Raw genomic sequence first — 17289 nt, 5'->3', positions numbered from 1 at the left:
TTGAATGTTTAATAGACTCCAATTGGTCCAAAGCTATTGATCCTATCGGAGGCTCCCTGACGCATTGCAGTGGGCTGTGTGTGTGTGTGTGTGTGTTTGTGTGCGTGCGAGACAGACAGAGGAGGGTATAGTCCTGCCTCAATCTCTGGTAATCGACTCTCCTCTCTGCTGCTCGCCGCCACAGAAAGCAGGAAAACTCCCCAGCTCTATTTGGGCCTCATTCATTTTTAATACATGAAACTTTTGAAGACATGAAATAGACCTCCTGTCCACTGCCTGCCGGGCCAAGATTTCGTGTTTTTTTTTTCCTCAGAAGTTTTGTGTGGCCCTGACTGTGCTGTTGATACGTCCTTATTTGTCAAAGTAGGGGAGCTGTTTGCTGAGATTGCGAATTTGTTTGGGATTTATGTTTGGAAATCATCATTCTGTTCGGCATTTGAAGCACGTTCAGGAGCAATACAATACAAGAGAATAGGGAAATATGAACTGCTTAAACTATTACCACAATCACAGGCATTTCAGAACCTCTTTGTTGAGGTCTAAACTACAGGATTAGCAAGTTTGAATGTGAAAAGACCACATTAACCTTTTACCCCCCCCCCCCCACCTTAAAGCAGTACTTGTTCAAGTACAAGTACAAGTAACTTGTTTACCTTGATTAATCCTTTCCGTAGTCCCTCTGGGGATAATACAAGTGTTAATGGGATGATTGGGGGGTCTTTCATCTCCCCCTGGTGTATCTGGCCAGAAAACCACAATTGCAGCTTTCCTGCTTACGGGTCGGAGCCACCAATACACACTAATAGAATCACAAAGAAGAAGCAAACAGGCTAACAGGGAAAGCTAACAGCGGGCTAGCACCACTTAAGTAGTATTTACAGCCAAGTTTGAGTGAAAAAAATTATCTTCATTGTGTAATTGGATGTACAATATCCCTCTCTCCCTTTGTCTTTTCTGTCAGCGTAGTATTTACTCTCACGGACAATTAATGAGTAAAAAACAGCAACATGCTACAACACCTGCAGTGGCGCTTATGGCCTCTAGGGGCAGTAGTTACTTAGTACTGCTTTCACTGAGCGCATTTTCTCCAGTTCAGCATTACCCAGCATTTTCATTGCTTTTTTTTGTTACTTTTTTCCTTTGTTTTTGTTGCTTGTTTTATTGTGTTATTGTTGCTTTTCCAGCACACTTTTTGCCTCTATTTTTTATGCTTTTTTTCAAGAAGCTTGTAGATTTGGGTAATGCCAAACTGTGAAACATGTGCTCGGTTCAGGTGGGTGACAGAATTGCAGTCTCGTATGTTATTTGCTAATTGCATCATGCAAATTGTGATTTTTATTTGATTGCGATTATGCGCCTCCATCATCTGTATCTGTGCTCACATTAGGTCTTTGTATTGGCTCCAAGTCATCAGAAAGTTGTGGGTTTTATAAGAAAGAAACTTTTAAAACAGTCTGTGCCACAGTTGTTCCCACAGATATCTGCTGAGATTGTGGCGGCAAAGACATTCTGAAACTGGAATAGTATTTTTATATTCAAAGCAGAATATCACCTTTTGTCTTTGCTTTATCTCTGCTCATTTTATATGTTCAATCAATAGGCAGGTTTTATCATGTTATATAGGAAAACTGCTCTTGGACATTGAGGCTCAATCGTTGACTTCCCTATTAGTGAAAAACACTGATCCATACTCTACTTACTGTGTTATTATATATGGCTAAATAATTAAAGGCCCTGTACCTGGATTATTTTGTGATCACAAACTATGAAAAAGGGAACCGCTAGTCTAAAGTATTAGTATTAGTCATTCCTGTCTTTTCCAACATATTTGTAGCATCCCGATTCTTCACAGGGATGAGTTCATAGGCACATTTCACTTGCAGGGTCACTTTTCTGGGTCATTTTCCTAGAAATGTAAGAAAACTTGTCCACAAGTTCATGTAATTGATACAAATGCATTTTGCTTTGACTGCAAAAAGCTTTCACTTGTGCAATAATCTCTGTATCAGCTGCACTTTATTAACTCTGAGTGATCTTCTTGAAAGCCGACTGTAACAAGTGAATTTCTCCTTTGTGAGATCAATAAAGGTTCATCTTATCTTATCTTATCTTGTGTCGCCTGCTCCATTGTTGGGATGATTCTTGTGTTCGTTCGAGGGAGTTCTGGGTAAAATTGACACAAAAAAAGATCTGTCTGTTTTCACAATTGAGATCCAGTTTCACCTTTCACTTTAAAAGAGCCATGAACGTCACATCGCTAATGTTTTTAAGTGGAAACTACGCAGACACAGGGAGAATATTCAAACTCCGCAGAGAAAGGCCCCGCTGGGAATCGGACCACAGAACCCCGAGCGACTTGAATGCTTGACTTCCATTAACGTGAGCCGCCTCCTCTTCGTTTCAGTTTCCCTCTCCAGAGTGGGACACGGTGACTCCTGAGGCCAAGAACCTGATCAACCAGATGTTGACCATAAACCCGGCCAAAAGGATCACAGCCGAGCAGGCGCTGAAGCACCCGTGGGTCTGCGTAAGTACCACCCCAGAGCGGCAGCCGCGGCTTCAGTAACTCGAGACGCACTCGTGGTCCTCACGGGCCCGGGTACTCCACACTAGTTTGACCAAATTCATGGATGTGATATCACGGAGGGCAGCACACTTGAGGCACTGCATGAGAAACATGACTTGTTTTTTCACACAATCTCATCATAATGAACTGACTCAAACATGTAGCAACACACATGCATTAGAAGCAAATACATTACATTCCCATTACTAACACAGACTCTATAACATTGTCCCTCTGCAGCACCGGTCCACAGTGGCGTCCATGATGCACAGACAGGAGACCGTGGAGTGTCTCCGCAAGTTCAACGCTCGCAGAAAACTCAAGGTACGTCTATTATGTATGAGCCATTTCCACTGCTCTCTGTAGTTTGGACTCAACTCATTTTGTTTTCCATTAGCACAGTTTATTATTTTTTTTCCTGGAGTTTATAGTATGAGCAATCATGCCCACCCACAATTTTCTTTTTTGTAAATTGATTAAGAGCCTTTTGAAAACATGTGAGCTAGACTAAATCAGGACTAATCCAGTCGCTGCTTTTAACAGTTGGATATGTTTTTTTGTTGTTGTTGTACCTCTTGCTTTTCTCCGCTGCTTGAATCGGTTACTTCATAATATGTTACAAAGAAACGAACCCAGCTTGACGTCATGTTTGTTTTGCTAATCACAAGGGAAGATTTTACTGGAAATATCAGGACACAATTCCTCACATATTTATCATATTTCAGCCGCAAACACATTAAAGCAGTACTAAGTAACGCTAATAAATCCTTTTCGTAGTCCCTGTGGGGGTAATACAAGTGTTAAAGGGATGATTGGAGGGTCTTTCATCTCCCCCTGGTGTCTCTGGCCAGAAAACCATGTTTGCAACTTGACTGCCACTGGACCGGAGCCACCAATACACACTAATAGAATCACGAAGAAGAGGCTAATATGCTAACAGGCAAAGCTAACTGCGGGCAAGCATCACTTTAAACAGTATTTACAGCCAAGTTTGAGTGAATTTTTTTAATTTCCGTTGTATAATCGGATGCACAATATCCCTCTCTCCCTTCGCCTTTTCTGTCAGCGTAGTATTTACTCTCCAAGACAATTAATAAGTTAAAAAATCGAAACTTGCTACAACACCTGCAGTTGCGCTTATGGCCTCTAGGGGCAAGAGTTACTAAGTACTGCTTTAAAATAAAGTGCATTTTTTTTACCTATTTTAATCCGACTCATTGAACAGGGTTTCCACAAGGTATTGGAAAGCATTAAAAGTCAAGCGTTTTTCTTTTCAATGCATCTGTGGCATTGAAAAGATTGTGTTTAGGCATTAAAATAGCGTAAAAGAGCGTTACATTTGACTGGCTGCTGAGAAAAGAAGGCGACATTTCCTTGTAGTCAACATGTCTTCACCCAAAGAATCATTTATAAGCAACCATTTGTGAAAAGCATCTAAATGTCGCACATTTTTATTGATCCTCTTGCACGGAAGAGTCTAAATCTGTACAATGAATTCATCTTTCAGTCCACAAAGCTCTAAAAGCGCCGCAAATGAACACATAATCAATTCACATGAACAATCGCAACGTGTGGGAAGGATTGCGAGCGCTAGGAAAGGAGTCGCTCCCCAGCTTTTAATCCAATCCAAACTGCGCCACGTTCTTGTAGAATCGCTGAATTTTTCTGTTATAAAATCAAACCGTGCTCTCTCTCTCTCCCTGCCCTCCTCCTCCTCGTCGTCTCTCTCTCACTGCTCTCCTCCTCCTCTCTTTGTTCCTCCAGGGAGCCATCCTCACCACAATGCTGGTGTCCAGAAACTTCTCAGGTGGGTGTGCCCTTGGCCCCGAGCCTCCAACGCAACACAGGAGGAAGGAGAGTGGATAAGAGTCCTCCGCACCTCCTCTAACCGACCCAACCCCCCCCCCCCCCTCCTCTACACACACACACACACACACACACGCTCACACACACACTCGCACACGCCGGAACACCGAACTATACACAACCACCACCACCGTGTTGAAGTGTGTGCTACTGCTGCCGCTGACAACTAGGCCTGTCACGATAACAACATTTAAGGCGAGACGCGGGAGGTGAAAACATTGATTTTTCATGCTGTGGTCAATGTTGAGGTGCTGAAGCTAGTTTTCTCCCTTAACGTCTTAGTTTTAGTGTCGGGAGTGAGAAAAAAGAAGGCAAAAACATACCCTTTTTTGTTCGCTAGCGAGACGAGAAGTATTTTTTCCCATTGAGGATTTTTAATATCCTTGCCTGATTAGAGAAATGTTCAGAAAATCTGTGTAGCTAATATTTCAACAAAATTAAACCACAAATTTAGACATGATTCTACAAGTATTTAGATTTCCTCGTAGCAACAAAATTGTACATTTTGGCCATTGTTAAAGGGACTAGATGCAAGTCATTTTATGCTCACTACTGCCACCTCAGGTCATACTCCTAACTGCAGCTTCTATACTAAGCTCATGCATGACGGCACTTCGGACCTGAATTAACACCTTTTTGAGTGAGTGGTGAACAGGTCTGGGCTTATTCTTCACATTAGGACGTGGCTGGAACATGTAGGGGGAGGAAAATACTTAGTTTTAACATTTTTAAACTCTGTATAGTCCCATGAAATGCCTTAGAAAACTTGCAATATATTTTTTCCCTATGATTATATCTATAATCTACAGCAAAAGTTTCAAATTGAAATCTCCTTTTCCTTAAATGTGATTTCTACTGTATTGCTAAATAGAGTTCTAAGTAAATGATTATGAATTGAATGTCATGGCCAAAAATGGCAAGTTTGTTTGTCTATGAAGTAACAACAGCTGAAAGTCACTCTCAGGTCACTACTACATGTAAATGCTAAATTGAGTCGTAAATATAAAACATTTCCTTTGGTTTAACATTACACTGAGAATTTATTGTGGTTAAGCCAACTCAGTCCCTCTCTGTATTGGAATGTAAATAAATAAGATACCGGAGGAGCACATAGGCTTAACCCATAACTTAGATGTTTTACAATCAATCTTGCGCCACAAAATGGATCAGCTCAAGCTGATACATTTGCCACAAATCCTCTTGTGGTTCGGACCAATCGGGCGGCGGCGGCACTGTCATTGTGGTATAGGCGGGTTTACATTTGCCCATAACAACAAGCACTTTTTTCAATGCATCAAAAACTCAAAGAATGCTGCTTTATACCTACAATTTAGCAATAACAAAATGATCGCTTTGTTGTTTAGCTACCTTTCGAAACTTGGCTGTGATTGGTTAAAACGAGGTGCGCTCGATCCAATCAGCAGCAAATGCAGTAAAGTCATAACTACCTGACTGGCAATACATTGTTTGCACAAGAAAAGAGTAGTTATACGTCGGTGTAGTAGTTATTGTGACAGGCCTAAACACATTTACACATTTGTCTGTGAAATTCAGTGCTACAGAGACGTGTTGTAAACGAGTGCCTTGCTTTATGTTACAGAAAGTGGTTCTCAGAATATGGTACTTTTTGTGCTACTTTGGCTTTTTTTGGTACCTCATACTTTATTTTCCAAGAGTTAATATTAAAAGTAAAATAATGTGTTCAATTCGTTTGTGTTTGGACTAATGCGTACTAATATGATCTACCTACATGTTGCTTTAACAGTAGCTATGTCTAACCTGAACGAGCAGGCTATGAATTAGGCTAAGCGCTTGTTATGCTAATAGGTTTAGGCTAGTAAACATGTATAAAGTGGTGCCAAGTTAGGGTGCAACGATAGTGTTACTGATGACGTAGAGAGCATGTGAATCAGTTTTAGCATTAGCTTAGCATTATTTATCATAGGCTACATGCTAACAATGTGCCATATCTATTAATACGGGTTCTCATTATTTTGCATGTAACTTGTGCATGTTGACATAGACTTAAGCTGACATCTTGAAATGACTAGCGTTGCTAATATACAAGTACTTCTACTAGTACATAAGAGAGCTAATACTGAATACTGCGTCCATGTTTATGTTCAATGTCATATATTTGTTAACCTGAACTTCATGTGGCTGTCTGTCCTGTGTCTAACGTCTCTCTCCTCTGTTTGCGGGAACGAATGACGCCGCCATGGACTGTTGCATGGGCGAGAGAGGAGCTTAATAACCCTATATCGGGACTTTTCTCTGTCTATTTTTTTTTGTGTGTGTTTTTTATTTCACCGAATGTGGAGACCGCTAAGATATCGTATGTGTGTGCGTGCGTGCGTGTGTGCTTTTACATTATTAAGTTTGCCCAGGGTGACTTGTTTGCGCTGAAAGCTGTGTTCTCAGCCTCTGAAAGTAATTGGTCGGCCGCGATGGGTAATATTTTTAACTCCGGGGCCTAGAGATCTACAGGGGTGCGCGCATTAGCTTTGGCCCATTTTGTATTGTGCTCGGCTGGGTCACTGGCTTGCTGCAAATCTTACGCTGACAATTGGGAGGGTGGAAGTTTAACGTCGGTGCTGTGGAGAGGTGGGGGGAAGAAAAGCTACATAAGGCCTGAAATGGTCGCTCTTTACTTTTACGTCAGTGTAATAACATGGTTTCTACAAATAATTAGGCTGTTTAGGGGGTTGCGAAGACAAGAGCTGAAGCGGGTAATTGCTCGAGTAAAGCATGTACTTGTATAGAAGCAAAGCAAAGAAAATAGTACAATAGTCGTCAGAAAAAAGTAAATGCGGTGAAAAGAAAAAGGATTTAGGAGTGGAAGAAGATGTCTGTGTAGGCCCTCAGTCATAGAGGAGCTGTCCATCTTCAATGAAGGTTCTTGAGTCATCTTCTGTGCTCTATAATTGAATTGTAGAATGTTTCGCCTCTCATCCAGAAGGCTTCATCGGCGACACTAAAGTTGAGCTCAGCCTGCAGCCCAGATAAAGACCACGGGGGAGGGTTTAGCTTGGCCGTCCCCTCTATTAACAGCTAGTTCTAAGTCATTGTAGTTCTAAGTCCTAACGGCCTAACTCACTCACAGTGACTTCATACTGAAACACGGGTGTGAGTTCAGTCGTTAGGACTTAGAAGTACAAAGATGTTTACCTGCAGGTGAGAGTAGGCGTTAATAGAGTTTGGGAGATTCCACAGTTGCCATGAAGATCTGCCATCTTTGCAGCTGTTGGCATACATTAGCTAAAAACGGTATAAAAAGTGTAGAAAAAATCCGTGGAACAGCTCTGTTACCTGCTCAGTTACTGCTGGTAAATCCATCTAACACACTGTGGTGTCCAAGTGTTTTAATGTGAACAATAACTCCAGTATTTTAACTTTTTAAATATCCATTAGTTTACAATTGCTGCTAATACCATAATGCTTAGCGATATGACATCTCATTCCCGAACTCAATAGAGGGGAGGGAAGCCAAGCTAAACTCCTCCCAGTGGTCTATACATAGTCTGCGGTCTGAGCTCAACTTTAGTGTTGCTGACGAAGCCTTTTGGATGAGAGGCGAAACGTTCGACACTTCAGCTGTAGAGCACAGAAGATGACTCTAGAACCTTCATTGAAAGTGGAAGATGTTCATTCTTGGACTTTGTATTATGGCGCTGTTTATTATTATGATGTGGTATAGTTGCAGCAAAGATTTAAAGCTCTTTTTTGTTTGTCAATTTGATATTTAAACCACATTTCCTGAAATGTCAGCTGTGTCTTTTGCAGCCAGCGTTGACTCGACCCTCGCACCTGGGCTTCAGCAGCACTCCCTATAGTTTTCTAGGCCTGCGGGTTAAAACACGACAAAAAAAAAAAACGGCAAACTAAAAATACAAAATCTTGAAGGTTCACCTGAATTATCTGTATAGCCCCTCCCAACTGTAGCATTTCTGTCCAATAGTGGGCCGGCAGCATACCAACTCCGCTGCTGCCGCCTCCTCCACCGCCTCACTGGCTCAGGAAGGTACGTCCACGAGACACGCCCATCCACTCCTCTGACCACGACCAACCACATCACACTAGGGCTGCACAATATCTCGCCAAGACCACGTTTGACGGTCATCGCAGGGTTAGATATGGCGTTTTAGTAAGCTTCCGGTCGAGTTTTTCGGATTCTCTGCAGGAAAAACGTGTACTTTTTAATGATTTATTTGGGCTGGGAATGCAAAGTGGCTTTCCATAGCACTGTCCCAGAACCTACGAGTAATCAAAACTTGCTATATTGTCATTAATTTGCTGGTACCAAAGATTAACAATAACTTTTTTTGACTGCCTTGCTTGTAACTATGTAAACTATGACTTGGCTAGCTAGCTAAGGCACTCCTGACACTGATTTGCAACTTTTTTTCATGGTTTCAAGGTTTAAAATGAAATAGGACGACCAAAAAAAGCCTCCTGGTTAAATTTTGGCTGTTTTTATCTTGTAAATAAAGGCGTTTAGTCTAACATGCTAATACTCGCGATACCCGCTGTACATTAGCTATCAAATACCGTATTTCTCCCCCATATTGTGCAGCCTTACTACACGCCATTACTTCTTCAAAAAGGGGTGGGCCGCTCCCCTTTTTTTTTTTCCCAACAGGACCCTAGCCTTTTTGCATGCAGCCTGTTATTAGTATCATTATTATAACAAGCATTGCCGTCATAGACACATAGCTGTACATGCATGCAATATCTCATTTAAGCGGCCCCAAGAAAGTGCGAGATTATCCGCACGGTCAACACATTACCGTAGATTTTTAAAAGGCGATCGATACGTTACAAAGTGCTTTTTACTTTTACCGCCACTTAGCATTCGCACCGCATCAATCAACCTCATTCATCCAAAGTCATAGGGCTGCACCATATATCTCAGCACGTTAGTTACAACTAGGGGTTGCGAAAAAAAAGTGCAAAATTTGCTGTGCAACGTGACACACGCAGAAAAAAAAAAAGTTGGACATTCTAGGAAGCCATAAAAAAGTTTTACGGCAAATTAATTATCCGTATTGCCGGTAAAACAAAACATTGAAACGGCGCCAAGAAGGCTTTTACAGACGGCTTACATACTTTTGCATTTATTGGGCAGGATTACCGTAAAATTCCCTCATATCGTGCAGCCCTAAATCCTACATACTCTACATAAACATTACCACCATCCACAGTGACTTCTCCAGCCTCCCCCAAATCGCCGCTATGCTCTCCCCCAGCCGGGCCAAGCGCTGGTGGGACGGGCATAGGGCAAGATGGGCCATGGGGGAAGAGGAGGGGCTTGTATCTCAGGGGCAAAACTGACTCCGCAGGGGGCCGGCAAGAGCTGGGTTGGCGTGCTGCCATCGTCTGACCTGGGACTGTGTGTGTGGGGGGGTGATACCTGGGTGGGTTTGGTTGTTGTGGGGGAGAGGTCCAGACTGGGACAATTTAGACTTCTCTTAAATTACTAAGAGATCTATGTTGTCCTTTGTCTGTCCTCCCCCTGTATATAAATCAGGCTATGTTTACATGGATGTGTTCATGCTTTACATTAAACGTATAGTCCCTATAGTCCCCTTCGCTTACGGGATTGAATATTGACTTTGCTTTAAAGAAGATACTTTGGTGTGCACAGGCGACAACAATGTCTTAAAGCTCACCATCTGAATGCTCCATAGATGCAAAAGTTGAAAGGTCCTCATATTGGCTACTACTGCTAATATGCACATTAAAGGGATAATTCAGGATTTTTGACATAGGGCCTTATTTCCTAGTTATCCAGAGTGTTGTTGATTTCTGGAGATTTTTATTTATTTTATTTTTTTTAATTCATGCAGTGCTTATATTTGAAGAGTTAAGTGGTGCTAGGCTAATGTTAGGCTAGCGCATGTCTATGGTAACTAGTAGCCTGCATTAAAAACAGTCTGACCCAAGCACAGTGCACCTCAAGCCAAGCAAATCACTTATAACACCAGACTACCCATATAAATGCCTGTGTTGACTGAATATTTTTTTTAATATAACCATTTTGCATTTAAAAGAACTTATATTTGAGCAGCATCCGCTTCCTAGTTGTAGCTACGCAGCAGCGGAGTGATCTGGTAGGTTACTGCTTCTCAGTAGTTTACCTGCGACCGACATTACTACACGTGGAATTCACAAAGGAGCTTTCTACAAATCAGATATGGCAACGTTTGGAGGACGACCCCATGATTTTGAAGAGGTTTTTAATGCAGGCGACTAGTTACCATATACATGTGCTAGCCTAGCACTAGCCTAGCACTAGCGTAGCACCACTGTAAGGATTCATGAATTTAAAAAAAATATATATATATCTCCAGAAATCAACAACACTCTGGATAACTAGGAAATTAGGCCCTATGTCAAAAATCCTGAAATATCCCTTTAATGTGCATATTAGCAGCCGTAGCTTATATGAGAACCTTTCAACTTTTGCATCTCTGGAACATTCATACGGTGAGGACCAAGACATTGCCGAATATATCCCTTTAACAAGAAAAACACAGAATTTTAATTGAGTGATAGACAATGCACTTAAAAACATTCACCCATTATGAATTTTTACCTCCATTTTATTTCACTGCCCTACCCCAAAAAAAGCAGTTCTTTTTTTCACCAAGACTTGTATTTACGATGGGAGAGTGTGTCCAATGTGCAAAGCCTTCTGCAGCACATCCCAAAGATGAATCTAGACCTGACCAACCGCAGCCACCCCAGATCAGAACAGTTCCAGGTACCAACAGGCAACAGGCAGCGTATGATGGGCTTGAGATCTGGACGCCAAACTGGAAAATGAACCCACAATCCTATTTGAAAGCTGGTAAAGTGAAAACACTGGTGTAAACATTGCCTTTTTCTTTCTCTGATTATAATTTTTATGCAAGAGTGATGCATAACCATGTCCAACGGGTGGGAGTGGGCGGGTAAGGTCGACGATTCCTCCGGTGGCTCCTTGGATGATGTAGAGGCGCCATCACAGGTCCAGAGCAGATCAGCTTCCCCGTTGCCTTCAAATGGGGAAACTCCTGCTGCTCTACTGTGCAACACCCCATGTAGCTTTTATTTGTGCCCGAGAAATACCGCGATTGGAGATTTCGGAGCGGGCGAGTCTGGGCTTTTTGTGCATTGACGACCTGCGCATGCAAGCGTCTATATGGACAAGAAGCCTCCGCAACCCTCCTTCGAAAACCGCCCCCCCCAAGTTATTACGCGGAAGTAGCTGTGGCATGCGTGTATTTTGCGTGGAGATTTGAATGTTTTTTTTTGGAGGATCAGCTTTAGCCTTCACTCAAACGGGACCAGTAAGTCTTATTTGTGAATAGGGCTGCACAATTGGTCCATCGATATTGCTAATTGACTGCAATTGGTGCAATATTCTATGCTATTGAACAAACATGTGTGTTCATTGAGGTTTGTCTCTTCTATTTCGGTCTTCCCCAATTGGACCTCATCATAAATTATAAAATCTAATCGCAATTGCAATATCAAAGCAATACCAGATGCTCCCCCCCCCCCCCACAAAATCGTGCAGCCCTAATTGTGAATCTTGTGTGGCGTTGTTATCATCGCTTCAAGTAATTTCCTTCAGCCCCTTTTTTTTTTTTTTCCTATTATTGTTTTCAAATCAACATCCAGCTTGGTCTGTGGCTTCTAAGCGCTGGGGTTGACGTTCCACTTTTTTCGGGGGGAAATCACGTTTGCACTTTCCGTAACCTGCTTCTCTGCACCTTCCTCCAGAGTTTTGGGCTGAGGCAAGGCTTGGCGGTGTGCTCCCGGCGTTGACCCCCATTTTCTTTTCATTCAGAGCACAAAAAAAAAAAAAAAAGCAAAGTGTGAAGCATTTTTTGGGGAGGGTTTCTATGCGCCTTGCTCCCTTTTGCGCATGTGGGCGTTCTGTGTGGTTAAAGCCTTTTCTTTTTGTTTTATTGCAGAACCTTCAGATGGTTTCTAATGCTGCGCGTCACAAATTTAGATCTACGTAGATTAGTGTAGCCTGTTTTTGTCATTTGTAGTTAGCAGATAAAGGTTTGTCCGACTTCAACCAAATCAAAGTACATCAACAAGCTTTTACTACACCTATACTTGATGGTGGCTTGTGCATAGTATTCATACCAACAATTATGTCATGGTATTTGTTGCAATGAGAAAATCTACTACAAGACGCGCTAGAAAGCATCTGAATGTTGTCACTTTTGGCACCTCGAGGCTGATCAGTTCAGGACCAGAGAATGTTGCACTTTGGTTCAGCTTTGTTTCCCTCATTTTAAGGAATTTTGTGATTTGTTTTAATTTGGACTTTTCCCCCTTTTGGATGCTGCATGGCGAGGCCAAAATAGTTGCTGCAAACACCCAAAAAAAAAAAAAAAAAAAAAAAATGGTTTGCAGGTGATACAGACCCTTTTAGTGTTTGTAGACAAGATGGCGGAGTAACATGTACCAGTATACTATGGTGCTATAAGTTTGTTTAGTTACTCCCAACATATTTGAAATAATTTGGGCAATCATGGAACTGAATGTGCCGAATGCCAGTGGTTTCTATTGCTGATAGTTGATTTATTAATGCTTTGATAAAGACTAGTTGGTGTCTGATCAGGGTTAAGCATTCGCAGACAGGGCCGACTCAACCTACCCATAGGCCCCTGGGCTAACCATGAAATATAGGCCCCCCCCCACACCCATTCACTCTAACCCAAGATGGCTCCACTACACGTTCAGCTGACTCATTAATGTAAGCGATCAGAGCCATTCTATGAATTTTACAGTTTTCATGCTCACTTATACTCCGAGAGGTGGAGAAAAAACAATGTTATGCTCAAAATTATTATATATTTTTTGTGTAGGCCCCTGGGCCCTTGGGCTCCAGCCCAGGCAAGCCCAGTGGTTAAGGCGGCCCTGTTTGCAGACCAGGTCTCATACATCGATTTAGCTTTGTTTTCCAAATAACAACATATGCAAGTTAATTTCTCAATTTATCTAAATCCTTATCATGGTATAAGTTGAGGTTTGTGCACTGCCGGTTCGGATACATCACTATCGGGTCTGTATATGCCGCCTTAAACGCTGTGCCCCTTTTTTTTTCCCGATTGAAATATTCAAAAGCCTTGTCTTCCCCAAACCCCTGATCTCCCCCCTTTTATTCCCCTACTCCTCTGTATTTGCTCTAATTTTCAGGTAAGAAACAAACCAAAAAAAACAGAAAATGTGTGTGGGGTGTGTGCATTGGTAGCGAGGCAAACTAAGGAAAAAAAACAAGAAAGGTAGAAAGCAACACTTAGCGCCAACAGTTGAGAGAGCTCCGGAGTGAAAGCAAAAGTGACTGGCGCCCTTAAAGGAAATCGATGGTATACATTAACCTAGCGTCATGGCCGTTTGAGACTCAACAACTAGATCTACTGGGGTCCTCTGTGCACAGGAAATGGAAGCAGAGCAAGTTCACTACACTCTCAGCTTATTCCCCTAAGACGACAAATGCTTTTACCCAAAAAAAAAAAAGAAAAAATAGAAGAATGGGTTTTGTTGTGCATGTAGACAGTGAGAAATCCATTAAGTGCATGTCTTATTTTTGATTGTGCAACTTAAAGATTTTGCGTTGTTTGGCTCTTCTGATACAATTTGCTGACCCCTAATAAACATACACCTCTCTCCCCCTTTATCCTCTTTTATTTTATTTTTACAGCGTGCAAAAGTTTACTCAACAAGAAGTCCGACTCTGCTAAGGTAAGGTGTTTGGTCGCATAAGTCGTGAATATCCTTCTCTCTACGCAAATTGCTCTGTTCAGACTTGGCTTAAATGTTCAAACAAATATTTTCCCAACTAAAGGTCACATTAAATTCCTATTTATAAAGGTTTTTTTGGCTTCTGCTCCCATGTCCAAATGTCCTTTTATAAACTACAGCACAAATCTTAATGTGGAATGTGGTGGCCTTAGTAGCGTGGTCAGCACACATGCCTCACTGCAAGAAGGTAGTTCGATTCCTAAGCTGAATATGACCTTTCTGTTCAGTGTTTTTTTTTTTAAGACCTCTTAGTTACCTACTCTTAACCTGTCAAAACCTGTCAAAACCAGCATAAACCAGTCCAGACCGGATTTAATTCGGATCTAAACCAGTAAAAAAAAAAAACATTCAAAACTAGGTAAAATCAGCTCTAAACCAGTCCAAACCTGCTCTCAACCAGTCCAAACCTGATCTAAACCGGGTCTAAACCAGTAAAAAAAAAAACACGTCTCTAAAATTCAAATCCAGCTTAAACCAGTCCAAACCTGATATAAACCAGCAAAAAACAGTCCAGACCTGATCTAAACCGGGTCTAAGCTAGTCCAGACCTGGTCTAAACCAGTACAAACCTGCTCTAAACCAGTCCAGACCTGGTCTATACCAGTCCAGACCTGATCTAAATCAGTTCCAACCTGATCTAAACTATTGCAGACCTGGTCTAAACCAGTCCAGACCTAGTTTACACCAATCCAGACGTGGTCTAAACCAGTTCCAACCTGCTCTAAACCAGTCCAGACCTGATCTAAACCAGTTAAAACCAAGACTAAACCAGTCCAAACCAGGATAAACCAGTCCATATTTTGACTATTACCCAATTTAACAGAATGGTAGAGATAGAAAGAATTAGAAACAGCACATGATAAGGTGTGCTCTACCAAACTGTTAAAGGTTCAAATATCTCACAATAAAGATGAAATACAATGAAACACAACTTACGTAAAAAGTGAAATATTACATTCGAAAAATGGGGGGAAAAATGCAAGTGATAGATCAGTTGGACTTACCTGGATAAAATCAAGTGTAAGAAATGCGCACAAAACTAGTTACTCCTATGGGTTTGACATGTCTATCCGGTGACTATCCGGTGACCAGGGACACTTTTGTTTTCATCTCCATTGAACTACAAAAAATCAACAAGGTCTCCCGCTGAATCGATGTGTTTTTCAGCTGAAGTGCAGCTTGTACAAGGGACACGTCTCCAGGCAAATTGTCCAAATTAGATTAATGTTCGCCCGCAAATGACCAGGACATGACGGACTTGTTTCATCGTCACTCAAGCATTTCTCATTGGAGTCGCAAGAAGGAGGTCAATTTTGTAATTTCAGTGCATTTTATGTAAGATTTCTAAATATAGCGAGTGAAAAACGCTTCATTACAAATCGTGAACTCCAGCTCGCCGAGTCTGAACAGAGTCGACCCTTCCCCTTTTCTGCCCGTTTTACTTTCTCGTCCAGTCAAGTTAAGTAAATTCATGGTTATTCCTGGCTGACTGCCGCAGTGTAACCATGGCAAGCTGTACATATTGTGCCAGTTGATTTTAACCTTTAATGGCCGTTGACATTAGAAGCATAACCTCTCGGTCCTCCATATCTTTTGTTCCGCTAAAGTCACTTGTTAATATTTAGCCCTTTCCCTTTGGCTGCACTTTTTTTTTTACGAGCAGTCTCCGTCATTCTCTAGCTGTAGCTATTAAGCACTTCTCCATGGCGCTCCTCCCTCACAATCACCACTGCCCCAGGGGTTTTCGACCGTTCTGCTAAGTGGCAAGAGGCATAGAGACTTAGCCAGGCAGTAAAAAGGGATGATCTAGTGGGCTTTCTGTGGCTCTCACTCTCCCTTCCGCTTCGCCCGCCCGTTAGCTCGCAATAGTCTGGAAGCTACCACCAACAATGGCCGTGATTCTTGAAAGGAGTATACACTAATGTGTCCGTCTGCAAGAAGACTGGACACGCAAAGCAAAAGAAAGCAATTATCTGAATGATTTTTACCGCCGTTCTACGGTGTTAAAGCTAGACTAGTAGACAGTTTGAAACACAGTGCATCGGAAAGATTTTAGTTTATATTGATTTCTAACAACAAAATGTCCTATCTTTATCGAGTCTCATTACGTGTTGTAACGGCTAGCCCTAAAGTTTAGACCGAGACATATTCAAAAATGCATACACAACTCTTTAGTTTCGCAGTGCATTTTTCAGTCTTCTCTAGGACTGGGTACCGTTAAATTTTTTTCTATACTTAAACGATGGTTGGTTTTCGATACTGATACCTGAACAGTACTTTTTCTATACTTATACTAAACTAATTGTCATCTAGAATCAGAAAACATAACAATAATGTTAATTTAACCAAGTCACTTCCTATAATCGACCAAAAGGCATCAAAGCTTGGTCTCTATGGAGATAATATTGTTTCCTGTACCTTTTTCAATACCATGCGGGTATTGCTTAGCGGTAACCAGCCCTAGTCCAAATGCTAATTCTTCTCGACAGGTTTAAAAAAGTGCCAGATTTTTTGCTAAATAATGTTACAGTGTAGTTGAGTTGGAGTTATCGCATCATAGTCAGGAAAAAGACATTCCCTTAGAGCCAATGGAGTATATATTGGGGTGTGTCATCTTTTGACTTTCTCGCCCCAGCCTTCTACCAACAACACTAAGAACAGTATAGTGAGCGCCATCAATGCCCTGAAAGACACCACCGCCAACGCCCAGATGGTACAGTACAGGCTTCCCGCCGAAAAGTGTCCATTCTGCCACTTAACCCCAGTAGATGCATCCTAGACTGTGTCCATTGTCCTCCTTTGCTTTAGTCGCCGCCTGTCAGTCATCCATATATCATACATAAGTAAAATCCCCCCCTATATTAGAACCACTAATACCCTAAAGGTGCACATTTGCAGCTTTTTTAAAAGTCTTTTGACGTCGTTACGACAGGCTGCATATGTCTACCTTGTTTAGCCCGTTAAGAAGCATGTATTGCCATTAAAGTGACGCATTAAAGCCTATTATGATTTAGCTTTGTTACTGTATGACTTCATGTTGTGGTGTTGCT

General features: G+C 41.8%; 1 protein-coding gene across 14 annotated transcripts in view; it reads left to right on the top strand.

Moving 5' to 3' along the window:
- The window catches only part of LOC306978558 (calcium/calmodulin-dependent protein kinase type II subunit gamma-like), a 99365-nt gene that overhangs the window by 61445 nt on the left and 20631 nt on the right, over positions 1 to 17289 (top strand). For 5 of the 14 annotated variants that reach the window (XM_079577172.1, XM_079577178.1, XM_079577184.1 and 2 more), the window contains exons 10-15: positions 2405 to 2527; positions 2807 to 2890; positions 4331 to 4373; positions 8391 to 8453; positions 14139 to 14179; positions 16875 to 16952. In XM_079577172.1, the coding sequence (XP_079433298.1) occupies positions 2405 to 2527; positions 2807 to 2890; positions 4331 to 4373; positions 8391 to 8453; positions 14139 to 14179; positions 16875 to 16952 (432 nt within the window). The remainder of the gene's footprint in view (positions 1 to 2404; positions 2528 to 2806; positions 2891 to 4330; positions 4374 to 8390; positions 8454 to 14138; positions 14180 to 16874; positions 16953 to 17289) is intronic. The other 9 variants (XM_079577180.1, XM_079577182.1, XM_079577176.1 and 6 more) reach the window with 3 other exon arrangements.

The sequence above is a fragment of the Gobius niger genome, assembly GCF_951799975.1.
Source record: "Gobius niger genome assembly, chromosome: 19".
Lineage (NCBI taxonomy): Eukaryota > Metazoa > Chordata > Actinopteri > Gobiiformes > Gobiidae > Gobius > Gobius niger.
The sequence above is the reverse complement of the archived record's forward strand: the minus strand, read 5'-3'. Positions and strand labels throughout refer to the sequence as shown.